Source organism: Phoenix dactylifera, chromosome 6, assembly GCF_051530095.1.
Source record: "Phoenix dactylifera cultivar Ajwa chromosome 6, Ajwa_hap1_PhDact_Kaust_v1.1, whole genome shotgun sequence".
NCBI lineage: Eukaryota > Viridiplantae > Streptophyta > Magnoliopsida > Arecales > Arecaceae > Phoenix > Phoenix dactylifera.
Window position 1 is genome coordinate 32,398,995 of NC_143195.1, and position 14,611 is coordinate 32,413,605.

General features: G+C 36.4%; 1 protein-coding gene across 13 annotated transcripts; it reads right to left on the reverse strand.

Moving 5' to 3' along the window:
• Nucleotides 1-1,055: 1,055 nt before the first annotated feature.
• On the reverse strand, nucleotides 1,056-10,591 carry VRN5 (Fibronectin type III domain-containing protein). 13 transcript variants are annotated; one of them, XM_088723718.1, is made up of 7 exons: nucleotides 10,510-10,591; nucleotides 10,069-10,213; nucleotides 7,583-7,940; nucleotides 4,853-4,927; nucleotides 3,572-4,220; nucleotides 2,482-2,792; nucleotides 1,056-2,380 (listed from the first exon to the last, which is right to left on the reverse strand). In XM_088723718.1, the coding sequence occupies exons 4-7, from the start codon at nucleotides 4,887-4,889 to the stop codon at nucleotides 1,272-1,274; spliced, it is 2,106 nt and encodes a 701-aa protein (XP_088579844.1). In that variant the 5' UTR covers nucleotides 4,890-4,927; nucleotides 7,583-7,940; nucleotides 10,069-10,213; nucleotides 10,510-10,591; the 3' UTR covers nucleotides 1,056-1,271. The 13 variants fall into 13 exon arrangements, with proteins under 13 accessions (XP_088579844.1, XP_088579850.1, XP_038982540.1 ...); XM_088723724.1 differs by having other exon boundaries at nucleotides 4,859-4,927; nucleotides 10,069-10,187; nucleotides 10,510-10,579; XM_039126612.2 differs by having other exon boundaries at nucleotides 10,069-10,187; nucleotides 10,510-10,579.
• Between the last annotated feature and the right edge of the window lie 4,020 nt (nucleotides 10,592-14,611).

Consider the following 14,611-nt stretch of genomic DNA (forward strand, 5'->3'; position numbering starts at 1 on the left):
TCACAAGATGAGCATATAACCACCAAACTACAACATGATTTCTACTATATATAAGCAGTATATTTTACTTAGAATAAGTATTCAGATTATTAAATAATTATTTCAGGGATATTATGATATTTCATATTTTAATCATAATTTTTATTAAAAACAAATTCTTTTTTATGCTAAAATTAAAAAATTATGATATTTTTTAATCTTTGTTGCAAAAAAATTACAAATATTAACATAGTCTATGTATTACTATATTTACATAATCATTTTAGAGCTATCTAAAAATAGATAATTCATGATTATGTTTTTATTTAGGATATAGCTAGAGTAATAATAGTATTTGGTGCAAAAAATTATTAATAATTTTATATTATATTTTTATTATAAATAAACTTTAGGGTGTACATTCAATTGTTACTAAACCGCAGACCACAAGGATCCACTTATCTTCCTCCACGAAAAACAGCCTTCTCGAAAAAAAGAACACTCATCGAATTAACTTTAAGTTATAATATGTTAAGAGTTTAACATAAATTCAATCAAATCAGTGATCTAGACTCTTGATCACGTAGGTCTCTTACAAGTTTAGTAATCAAACCTTAAATCTTTAGCTACATATGTCTCACATACAAACTGTAAGTGCATTATGTTCCTGTTCTTTATGATTGTATTAATAGTAATTTTCATCAGTAAGTTCCACTAAAATTTGATTTATATAATAATATCAAATCTATATTTATATTTAGATCGAAAAAGTATGAATATAAACTAATATCCAACTTGTATTTATATCCATTTAGAATAAATATAAAAATGATATCCAATTCACATCTATATACTTTTAAAGTTAACATAAATAACAATTTTTGTATCTATTTAATATCAGCATTCATATTCATAAAAATATATGAATGTGAATATAAATATGAATATACCTGTATTCCGGCCCTAAATTGAAGATAAAGTCATATAAAACGGGCACAGCTTTTCCCAGGTCAACATATCTAGAGTCCATCAAAAATAATCAGAAAGACAGAACGTATCACATGCAGCTCCGATAATTATAAAACCGCCTTTCATAGGCAGCTTCTTTGAAAATTTTAGCTAAGCGATACAGCAAGATGGACTGTTTCATTTGATCATAATAGAACATCTATAATGACGTTTATGTATAATAAGAAACAATTGGACAGACCCACTACAATGTAACCTCCCAAAAAATAGGTATCTAAGAATTCGCTTGTGGAAAGTGATCTTTAGGACACTTTTTTCTAACGTCAGTGCCACAGCTTACTACAAAAACCATACCGAGGCCTCTTGCATTTCACAATCTCTGAGAAGGAATCCAGCAGCTGCCCTGCCAAGCTGCTTGGCTCTTCAATAAGGGTTCGGATAAATGTGATAACCACCCGACGCTCCTGCTCGGTGGACCTCAGGCTATACCATGTCAGGAACTTCATACGGAATTCCTTCTCGATATGCCCTGAGCACTCGAGCCACCTCACGACTTTCACACAGTACTCGTAATTGTCATCCAACTGGCCCGACCCTCGTGAAAATCGCATCGGAGAACCATTCACCAAAGTGCTATCTCCATAACAAGTTTCCTCGAGGACGATGGGCAACCGTTTCCTCGATTCTGGCGGCGACTCCACAGCAGGAACTTCAACTGTGGCAGCACAAGTCTGGGAATCCCCACTTCCATCAGATCTTGCGAGTCCATTCTTCTCTGAACTGCAACCATTCTCTTCATCAGGGGAGCACTCTGCAGGGAGAGTCACCTCAGCATTGAGGTCAGGCACCGAGGCCACGTTCAAGTCAAGACGGCGGGAGACAGCTGGCGCCGCTTGGTCCTCTTCGGCAGTCTCTGTTTTCACTGCATCACTCCCGCCACAGGATTCTTCTTCTACGTCATCACTGCAAAACCCTTCATAGCAACCTTCTTCTTGCGCCCAAGCTAGCTGCAGAATCTTTCCCAGATTTCGGACCTTGAATCCAGAGGATCGGGCTGCTGTTGTATTCTTGGCCTCTCTCTTGCCACTGGATGAGCACCTTTCTGCTCCATTCTGCTCAGTGTGTTTGTGGATTATCTCCACACTCCTTGTAAAACACTTGGACTCGGAGTGGCCTACGTCTCCATCCTCCGAGAATGAAATAATTCGGAATGCATACTCTGTGCAAGGCTGAAGGTTTGAAATTAGAATCCTTCTCTGAGCTCTTGAGAAAGTGACAGGCTCTTTCACACATGGTTGCTCTCTGCTCTTCCAGTACCAGAGTTTGTAACCCTTGACAGCATCACACGAAGAAGAGGTTTCTCTTAAAACTATAACAATAGATGATGATGTTATCTCTTCAAATTGAAACCTGCAGGCAGCTGGAAGGGAATCTGCAACAATAACAAAGATACGGTTCCCCTGTCAAAGTTGAAGGCCATGGAATTAAGTGACAGTACAACAATTATTTTAAGTTACTTTCAAGTAGTCTAACCTCTGGACTTCGGGTCTGAATGACTGGTCGACCTCAGCCACTCATCTGCCTTCTCAACTGCAAGAAAGCAGAGTTTCTGCACATCACCTGCAACTGACAACCTGCTAACAATGCCACGGGCCATTTTGGCTGAAACTCCATTCACCGGACCAACTTCAGTTTCCAGCTTTGCCTTGGCATTTTCAACAATTTCATGCAGTTCTTTGAAACGGGAAGTTCCATCCAATAGCCTGTAACTCAAGAATATGCGATAGCAAAGAACGTCTACTCGGCGAGCATCTTTGGCTATTGCAAGTTGCTTCTTCCAGCATCTGTTGAAAAAAGAAAAGAAATTCCCACACCTCTAACAGTTAAGCATCAAACAAAAATATATAGCCACTGCCCTAAGGAAAAATCATTCTAAAAGAAAAATCAAGGACTCAACTACAAGCTATGCAAGAAATAACTAAATTAGACAATTGCATCAAAATATATAATCCAAAGATTGCGCACCTTTATGGTTCTCAGTCATCAGGTAATTAACCAAACAAAATAGTGGAGCAACAGTCCCTACAAACAACTAAAAGGTGACTGGCAGAAATCCTTGGTAATTAGGGGTGCAAAACAATTATCAATTTATACCAATACTTACCCACCTCAGACAAGTGGAGCTGCCTATGAGTCCTCAATTAGAAACCTCAAATCAGTTTTGGTCCAGTCCAGCACAACTGGACATGAACTGATGCAATCTCCCATTGATAGTTCAAAAATAGCAAGTCAGACATCACATAAACCTTACTGATTCAGTCTCACATATTTGAGTTAGGGCACAGATCCCAGATCTAAAACCTAATTGGTTACTTAGGTCACACCAACTCCAGATCCAGCTTACCACCAGCACCCCTATTTTAATATTGGGCTTTGACAGACATATGGTCACTCGATGCATGTAGAAAAAAGCTCTTTAAATTAGTTTTAATCCAAATGAAGAGATAAAAGCTCTTTAAATTATGTGAATGGAAGCATTTCCATGGCCATGAGACACAAAAATAAATTGACTATCGAGCATATGCATACAACCTTCCAAGTTAGACATAATTCAGTTACTCACCCTATTATCCCAGAAACCTTTCCACATGAAGCACAGCAGTAACTCCCATCAAGCTGCATAAACTGCCCAAGATCAACAACACCTGCTTTTTGGCGTTGGAGTGCGCACTCAATATGGCAAGATAACCCACACCAATCCTGGTCTCCATATTCAGATGTGCAGACCAGCCAAAGACTAGGGTCCTTGTTGTCATCAAAGAGGTGGCAAATGCAACATGAGCACCTTTTACAGAATGTGTCTTCTGAGGACAGAACAGCCTTGCAAGCTGAATTCTTGCAAATCCACGTGGTAGCATATCTAAACTCTTCAGAGCCTTCTGTAGAAGGAAGCCGAACAGGATGCTCCCCCTTCCTCGATTGCTTTTTAGGAGCTTGGTTGTTGGCAAAAGTTGAATGATTTGAAGAGAGTTTCATCAACTCAAGGTTCTTGCATCCTCTAATTGCTGTAGCTTTGGAAGTCTCCTCTATTGTTTTACATTTTGATGTGCCAGACCGCTTACTTTCTTTATCAAAACTTGTACGAACCAGGTCCTTCTTTGGATAGGACTTCAGAAACTCCTGCAGGCTTTGCTGAGCCTTCACATTGTCATGCATGCGTCCATTTTCTTCTGGAGTGCTTATAGCACTAGAAGATGTATGTGAACTGAAAGCTGGAGAAGCAACATAATTTCTTAGCCTCCACATCAAAAATGCAGAAAATGGAGCACATGAAATAATTATGCAAAATGAACAATATTCGGGAGTTCCAAGAAGTTATATAACAGAAGAAATGCAGAGTAAATCATGAATATATCGGGCAGCACAGTACAAGCACCATGACATTGGGTGCAGTGATATTCTAGAAACTAGCAGGAATCAAACAAAACGATATGTCACAACTGCTCAAGTAATGCAGCGCTTGATGAGCTTTAAGAACGAAGGGAGCTGAAAGTAAAACAGGATAGTGCTGATGTATATGACAATGCAATAGAACCCCAAAAAAAAAACTTTTGTTGAAAAACATAGCAGTAGGCTGTAAAGTGCTTGCATATGCTACTAGAAACAGCAAAGAAGCACATCCTATGCACCAGAAAATCTTCCAAATTCCAGAAAGCACAAAGATCACATACAAGCAAGAAATTCTTGCTTTTCATTTGCTTTTTTTTCCTTTAATCGGATAAGGTAAAGAATTAAGATAGTCCACTGAAAGAGTAGTCCATATACAATATTAGGAGTTCATGCTAGACTAATTAAATTTGAAAATTAAAAAAAAAAAAACCAAATTCTAGATGAAGCATCTTACCGATACCTTTAAGGAGCACCTTGTCTTCTGAGTCCATTGCTTTCTAAACTTACAAAAGTGGTTCAAGTGCCTTCCCTGAAAACAGTGATTATCAGTATGACCTTAAATTTACAAATTATTTTTCTTGCAAAATCTCAAAGAGCCCATGAAAGTATGAAACCAAGACAAAAAACAGCAAAAACAATCCTCAGTACAGAGAAAATACAGTGACAAATCTCTTATAACAACAAAAACATAAAACTGTAGATGTACAAGCATTGAATATGTCCAAAAGATATACACTCAGATAACCTTATCTGATCCACCCAAGCATTTCATAGCAGCAGCCAACCAAGTCAGAATGAAGGGAGAAAAACATGAAAGGGCCTATTAAGAGGAACAATCCAGCTCAGCACGAAATGATTTGTTAAATCACGGCTATGGTGTATAATTTTTGTTGACAAAGTAGTTTTCATGCAACAGATACCAAAATGCTCCTTTTGTGCTCCATATAGCCTCGTATAAGAAAAAAGTAAGGAGCATGAAAGAGCAATTATGCATCTAAGACAACAAGAATGCATGCACATGCATGTATGCATGCACAGGAAAATACATGTAGTTGCTACTTTTAGAAAGTAGTCTCTCATAATGCAGCATTAGTTTAATGAATAACCTAGTTCTAACAACATGCATTTGTTATGATAGGCATGCCACATTTCAAGGGTTTAGAAACAGAAGGAATAATGTGAAACTCTCAAGGAGCATTCATTTAAGGTTATGAAGTGTTTGAAACAAAGAAACACACGTTATGTATTAGTCTGTCAAGTTTGAGAAGAAGAATAAAGTCCATGATGTGCCATAAAGTATATGGCCAAATGATAATTTACATAAGACTACAAATAGCATATACATCAATAATGCATATAGATTGATTGTTTTTATTAGGCTAGACATTACAATATCTGTCCCTGATGATGAGCAACTAATTTTAACCTTTTTTAGAGAAAAATATGCCTCATATAAACATTGTTTGTCCTGAAATGCAAAATAATTTGGGATAGCCAAACTTAATAAAGTTGGGGTTTTGATGAATTTTTTAAAGGGCTTAACCATTTCCTGCATATGCTAGCATTTTTACAATAACATTAAGATGGTGTCTGGCAATCAATATAACCACCCAGAATAAGGTGGAATAAGGCCTTCAGTCTGTGGTTATGCTGCCAAACAAAAAAAAAAGGTCCAAGGAATAGAGTTATATCATGTGGGGGTACAATAGGCCCAGATGGTAATAACCCTATTCCACCAAAATGATCGAATATAGTTATACCGTGGAATAGGGAAAACTTATTTCCCGTAATTACCTTTGTGCCCTATTCACTCTTTAATCTACCCAAAAAGTGGGAGTGCAATTTTGTCCATGTTATAAAATCCAAATCTGACATGAAGTCAGATGCACTCTATTCCCTTTGCACTTATCCCTTCACCAAAATCCCCATTTTTCATGGTATAAGCCCTATTTCTCCACAATACAAGGTATACAACACCAAATTCTATTCCACCATCCAAACATAGCCATTCATCATAACTAATCTCGAATTCCATAGTTCACACGGCTCTCCACAACCGTACACCTACCTAATATTCTGTACTTCCATATGATGGCCAAGATGAAACATCACACTTGGCTTGAGAAAAATGCTTTAGATCACTACCCATTCCCTACTTCCAATCCAATCATTTACGAGTCAACGTGGCACTCCAAGAATGATCCAATCCAACCCAACATTCACCTATCGCTAGCATATTGCACCAATATCCAATTGCTGCACAGGACCAAGAAGTAAGGGAATGGACAAAACGGTGATCAGTAATAGTAGTCTTCTATCTTTGCTTATATCATATGTAGTGCAAGTTTGGAGGCTATATCCAGCTGCCTCCTTAGTGCACACCCCTCTTGATTGGATTATCACGAAATTTCAGCACATTGACAAATAAAAGAGGTTTGCAACTAAAGGAAGAAGGGTGCCATCTATATTTGTCACGAAGGGAGAACTTTGTACCACTTGGCTGCTTGGGAGGTTACAGAGAAGACACTCCTCATGGGGATACTGATGCTATTCGTTAAAGTGATTCATTCATCCTTCTATCAATTCGAAACAAATGTGCTACATTGATATCAAATCAATTTGTATTACAGAAAAGCTAACTGCAAGGTGGACTAGTTGGCACATTTAAATAGAGCACCTCAAACAGACCAAGACCGAAGTTTTATACAAAGTATCGATTTACCCCAGTTTCAGAATTTGACATATAAAATATGTATATGTAAATATAATCTTTAGTAACCCATCACCACTTGATTAAAAAAAAAAAAGCATATTTTGATTTCAGGCCTGTGAATTACAAATTGGATTTTGAGATTCAAATGAATTATCAGATCTCTAGCGGTGTATGGCTGACAGGCTGTTCTAGTTTCAATTTTCAACTTTGCAACAGAAATAAACCACTCCATAGGACATATGGCTTTAAAACAACCATCTTCCCACCCACATGCACTGCAAGTAGCCAATTTAACAGAGGAAATAAAAAGCAACCACTAAAGCTCCCATACAGAGGCTGGTTGTCAGTTGGTCCTAAATGCATGTGAGCAGGAAAATGCAACAGAAATAATTTCTACAGTGCTACAAGATTGATATGGGGCATGCAAAAAAAAATTATGTTAATTAATCACACAAAGGTAATAAAATATACCTTAGCCGAGCAATCGAATTCTGTGAGTCAATGGGATGGATCTCATAGTCGCCTCCTGACTGATACTGAGACACGATCGCCAGCCTTTGTACATGTACCGAGCCCCGCCTCGCATCCACTTCGCTCGCTAAAAAAGCCTTGAGAGAGTTTCTCCAAACTCTCACGTCATTCCAGGAGCCGAGAGCCGAGAGAGAATGAAAGAGATGGGGGATGAAAATCAAATCAATTCTACTACTCAAGAGGCTGCCCCCCTCTACCCATTTATAGAGAAGAGAAGGGGGCCAAAAGGTATGTGCACCACCTTTTTAATCTCTTTCTCCTAGTCAGGATTCTGGTTTTGATGATGTTTATAATTATCCTGTATGTGAAAAAAGTGTTCTCTCAACAGATTAACTGAAAATAAACAATATGAAATAAGTAAAAAAGGATGGAGAATTAGATAAAAAGAAAATGCCAGATTTCTCAAGGGAATTGTATGGAAAACCTTAATCTAAGGTCCAAGGTTGATAAATAATAGCCCTGGATTCATTTTTTATTAAATACTGTGCTGTATTGTACACTCTTTAGGAGTACTTCTTAAGTTGGTCAAAACTCTACAGTTTCACCCAATATTGAAAGAAAGAAACAAAAAGCGGCTCCATCCTAATGCCTACACCAGCATAAAAAATACAACTGGAAGTGCTACCAATAGTAATAAGATCATCACATCCAAATAATCAACCAACAAGTTCGTTTTTATCTAAAATCAACAAATGTATCTATGTCTATATATGAGCCATTAAGGAGATAAGATGAATTCGATGAATAGCAAATGTGTTTTGATCAAAAAGAACTCTACCAAAGGAAGAAACTTAAAAAACAAAAAGGAGATGCACATGAAAAAGATAAGGACCTGGATGCAAAACTTGTTCATCTCTGCATTAAGCATATACGGTTTGGTGCAAAATCATGCCAAACTAAACATGTAGGTAATCATTAAAAGGTAACTGGAAAAAGAAAGGCAAACTGAAATATATAATTTCTTGGCCTTCACAACATTATCAAATAAAAATCAATTTTCAGGTAGTTTTACAATGACTTGACATAATTGAACTCATTCTAAATTTTTATATCCTTCTGAATCAAGAAACAACCCAATTTAGGCAGAAAAAGAAAACATGTGACCATAAAATTGTTCAGAACTTGAAATTGCAGTAATCAAGCAAACAAATGAACAGCCAAGTTGGATGGTCACACTTCATTGTATGACCATGGTAATATGCATGAATTGGGACAACTCACGAGGGCTAAATTTCAATACTAGAAAAAGTTTTTATATTCAAGAGATCAGAGATGAGAAAACTACAGGCACAACAGAAAAAACCTTTTAAAACATTGGAACGTAAGCAATTCAGAAAGTTTCTGAAATTGTTTGTGAAATACCAGTGAAGGTCAAGATTCATCATAAAAATTACCACGAATATCACAGAAGAAGCATTCTCCTGTCACTGACTCCCTAGAAAATCAAGAAAAGTTTCTTGGTATAGAATGCAGGAAAAACTAAAGAACTTTTTTTATACTAGCAGATATTTCTATTACTAAACAAATCAAAAATTCAATAGCTACAGGACTCACACCACATAAAGCAAAGATTATTGAAACTTGTAACCTCTAAGCAACTTGCATAGCTTGCTTTTAATAGAGTCAACAGATGAAATCTACACATATTCTCGAGATATAGTAATTTGCTTTCACTGAAAATTATACTCCAATATTCGGAGAAAACATAAAGACATAAAAAAGTCAAGTATATTGCCAATAAACAATCAATTACTTGAACATTAGCTAACTGCATGTGATGTAGAATATTTATTTTTTAAAAAACACAAAAAGAAATTTAAAGAGATGATATCATGATGCCGCGTGTTCTTCGAAATGCCCCAGATATTACAAGTCGTGAGTTTGTGGTAAACACTTTTTGGCCACAAAGTAATTTGCAAGCGAGGGCATAGAAAGCAATGATATATTTTAACCCACAGGATGACCAGTTTTTGCTTTTTCCTCATGGAAATAACCCCTGTTCATGCATGAGGTGGTGATTGGCATGGGTAAAGACTGGAATTGCACCACCTGTGTGTGGGGGGTGTTAGAGACGTAATCGACATCATAGACAAAGGGATGCGATCTGCATTTGAAATTACAGAAGCCCATATCACAAACAAATTGAACTTTGATTTTGGATCAAGGAACAAAATCCTTCATCCTTAAAGGCAATGCAAACAAAAAGGCTAACGCTTTAAACCAACAAAAGTCACAGCGCTGACGATTGGTCTTTCCAGTATCCTTCCATATCAAAAACCCTCTCTTTCAAGAAAAGTTTCCCATGACTGGAGCAAGAGACATGACGGTATACAGAGATAAATCACCCAGATAGACCAAAAGATGTAAAATTCTCCAGAGAAAACCAAAGGGTCAAATAAAAATTAAAATATAGAGGAGAAATCTACCAGATGAATTTCATGTCGATGCGATCTGCCCTTCCATGTCCGCCGAGAAGCCCCTCCAGCTCCGTCTGGCGAGTACTGTACTCGAATTTCCGCAGAACACCGGCCTCATCCTTCCGATTCTAACCAAACAAAACCACCAAAAGCCCTAAATCCCAAGGCGACAAATAAGAAGAACAAGAAACAACGAAACAAAAACCTATATCAATACCCGATGCAGTGAAAAACAATTGCACAACAACCCAAGATCCACAAATATTATCCTCGAGAAAAGACTTGGAGGAATTTATCAAACGCTAACCCTAGGCGACGGAGCGAGAAGAGGGGGGGGGGGGGATGGAGATCGTACCAAATTCGCAAAGAAACCCTAGCGAGAGAAAAGAAAAGAAAAAGACCAACCCTCGCACGAGAGCGTTTAAATAGGAGAAGGTAGGGGTAGCGAACCTAGCAAGTCGGGCATCGCTTCCACGGCCTCGCCACACAGATCCAAGATCTAAAACCTAATTGGTTAGGTTATACCCAATCCGGATCCAACTCACTATTAGCACCTTTATTTTAATGTTGGCGTTTGACCAACATATGGTCACTGATGAGGTTGGCAAGCCAACCTAACTAATTGGATCTACCAGTAGGACGTCATTAAATGAGATAAATGAAGGGGGGATTTCCTTAAAAAAAAAAAAGCCAGGGCTTTCTCTTTTGTCTCATTGGCCCTTGATAATTAATTTTTAAAAAAAAATACGCCATGAAAAGACTTCACTAGATTCTGGTCTTGTTGATGTGATGTGTGAGGTTTTAGTAGATGGTATGACAAGGAGTGATTGATATATACTTGCTCTAAAACTTGATCGCCGGAGTTTTCTGGTCGCTTTATATTCCGACTTTTCAGTCGAGGCCTTTTCCACTGTATGCTCGTATAACACAAGGATGGACACTCTTTTTTTTTTTTTCCCTCCTTCTCGTATGAAGATTAAAAGATTTTTGGAAAAAGAAAAATTTGTGGACGAAGGGCAAAGCCTTCCTTATGATGGTAGACAATAAATAATTCAATATTGCATCCACCCAATAAGTCATGTTTCGAAAATAAGCCTACATTGTTTTCCAAAAAAAAATACAGCCAATCATGTAAAATGTAGTATAATAATTAATAATAAGCTTTGAGAAAGATTTTTCATAACTTTATTTGAAAAATTTTGCATCTTTCTTTCGTCACGATCTCTATCCTTCTTTGCTTATGTCGTATTTCTTATCCTATTCGGTTGAGAACATGTTTTTTTCCAATATGCAAGGTAATTATAAACACCATTAAAGCCAAAATTGTTTGAAATGATTTTTTCTATAAAAAAAACCCTCAAATGCTTGGTCTCTATTGATTGTTTAGTGACTACAGATAGATTCATATTTGATATTGTCAAACAAAATAATTTTTTCTTGTTTTCTCATGAATGATGCAAAACAAATCATGAAAAAGTCTTAAAAATATTATGGTTGTTTGTTGAAAATCGTAATGTGCCATAACTATGAATAGGGTATACATTAATAATATTGATTATTTTTATTGTGTTAAACATTACAATATCTACCAACGATGATGAATAATTGTTTTTAAACTTTTTTTAAAGATGTATCTGCATGTAACCATATGTATCCTACAATGCGTAATAATTTGGGATAACCAAGCTACCTAATGTTGGGATTTGGGTGAAATTCTAAAAAACCTTAACCATAATTATTTGTATTTCCACTATAAGATCAACATCATAACTTCTCTCCACCTCCATACTTCAATATGGTCTGCACCATTATTCACCTATCTATTATTGTTTGTACTTCCATACGGCGGCTAAGATCATGTGGGACATTTGGCACGAGAAAAATTTTTTAAATCACTTTTGATGTAATACCTTACTAGTATCGATATGTCACTCCAAGAATGAGCCAACCCAACCCGGCACTTACCTATATCTAGCATATCGAATCAATCTCCAATATTACATATGATCAAGAAATTGGTGGATAAAACGGTGACCAATAATAATACTCTTTTATCTTCACTTTCTTATATGCAGTGCAAGTTTAGAAACTACATCCAACTGCCTTCGTAGTGCAACACCCTCTTGACTAGATTATCTTGAAATTCTTTTAGATTGACCAATAAAAGAGTTTTACAAACCCTAAAGAAAGAAGGGTGTAGTTCATATCTATCACAAAGTGAAAATTTTGTTCCACTTGGCTGCTTAGGAGGCTGGAAAGGAGGCACTGCTCAGGGAGCATACTAATGTTATATGCTAAAATGATTTGTTCATCCTTGCATCAATTCCAAACAAGGATGAGCACATCATTTATATTACTCATTCGCCATAAAGTAGTCTATTTACAGAGAATCGAAGTGCAAGGTGGATTGGCCGGCAAATTTAAACAGAGCAGTTTACACAAACCAAAACATAAGTTTCATATCAAATGTGAATAATATAAATAGTGATCCAAAACCACTTCATTAAAAAAAAAAAAAAACTTAGTTTGATCATAGGCATGCCTGGAATAAAAAATAGATTTTGAGGTACAGATGAATCATCGGATCCCTCGCGGTGTATGGCCAATGGGGCTCTTCGTAGTTTTAACTTCCAACTTCGCAGCAGATATGACTTTAAAATAGCCATCTTCTCGTCCACATATATGAATGCAGCTATGATTCTCCGTGATAGGAAGACTGGTTTCCTAGAAACTATGAATCCATCTCTTCTTATTAAACCACACAATGTCTCCTTGTACGACCCTCCAGAGGACAAATCTTACAAACACGATCCTTCTTTGAATATCAAACCACATGATTTGGTTGCAAGTTTTCCAGGCTTCCACTTTATCACTGTTAGAATCATTGTAGGACATTGTGCCAAACTTAATTAGCCTTATCAAATTTTATCTCGATTGATTTGTAATTGATTGTGCCAAACTTAGTAGATCTTGCCAAACTTCGTCAGCCTCCTATTCTATATAAAAGTTGCTCTTGTACATTGTAAAATACAGATAGAAATATAATTTTTTTCTCTTATCCTCCTCTTTCAATAATCACTATTGAGTACAGTCAATGAAATCTCTAAGAGAGAGAGAGAGAGAGAGAGAGAGAGAGAGAGAGAGAGAGAGGTAGGTATAAGAAGGGAAAGGTCCTTGCACTTTCGCTTCACCATTCTTAATCTGTTTGATTTAGCAGCATATATATAGTTGAAACATGAGGTGGGGTCAGTTCTCTTTAACTTAAAACTAAGGTTTCAGTTGGAAGTGAGTGGGTGGTTAAATATTTTATCGTTATATATTTTTCCCATTCCTATTGTTTAGATATCCCTAGAAATTAAACGTTGAGAAAGGACCCACTCATTCCCTACCAAGGAGCCATTTCTACCACTGACAGAGTGCTTTAGAAATCCATCCTTGAGTGCAACATCCTCTCACTTTATTTTCAATTTTATAAAAGATCTTATCAAACTGATATGTTTCAAATTTTATTATTCATAATCGAATGAATGTAGATATCTTTTTTCAGTAGGGCGTGCGCGGGAGAGAAAGTGCATAGAGAAATTTCGGGATTGTTATTCCTTCCCTTAATTGAAAATGATTACAGCTCTTATAGGGCTCGGGCGCCTCCTATGACAATTAGACTCTTATTATAATGGAAAGACAATATGCCTAATTGAGAAAGACAACTAAATAAAAGACAACTAATTGGCTAATTCAGAATTAAGGCATTTAAGATATAATTCCGTCCGAATAAAGAATCCGATGCCTCCTATGGTAGACGTGCACAAGTAGAGATGACCTAATTGAGAAGGATAACCAAATAAAAGACAACTAATTGACTAATCCTGAATTAAGTCAATTAAAATTTAATTCCGTCCGAATAACAAATCCAACGCCTTCTATGGTAGATATGCACAAATGAAGGTAGGCGCAAATTCTGGCGTCTATTACATAGGTCGTGGCTATGAATGTAGATATATTACACCAAATATAAAAATTTCTTATAAGCAATCATGAAAGCATGAACCATTTCCTACAAATTTGAAAATAAATGATTTATTTCTCACAGATTTCTTCTTTCATGGGATTTTTTTATAGTCTTCGATAAACTTATAAATGTAACTAGAAACAAGCCTGTTAACTTAGGAAGGGAAAGATATATGTGCAGATTTATATTTTAACACAATAATATAGAATGCAACAATCATAGATATTCACTGCATGTTTGACCAATCATAGATGAGCATGGCAATAAGTAGGCCTGTGCATATAAGGTGCAGATCAGGAGCCTTTGATAGAGATGAAATTTTTTTATGAAAAAACTAATTTCAAATTATGGCAAATTTAATACAATTTTTAGCAAAAAAATGTACATCTATTTTTATTTCCACTTGTGTCTCTCATTTCACACGTTCACTCCTTCATCCAGTATTGACTATTGACCAATTATTTTTAAAATAGATCATGAAGATGAAGAACTCAATAAGATCAAATCAAAAAATTCTTAGTAGAAGATATTTATTTTCAGCGT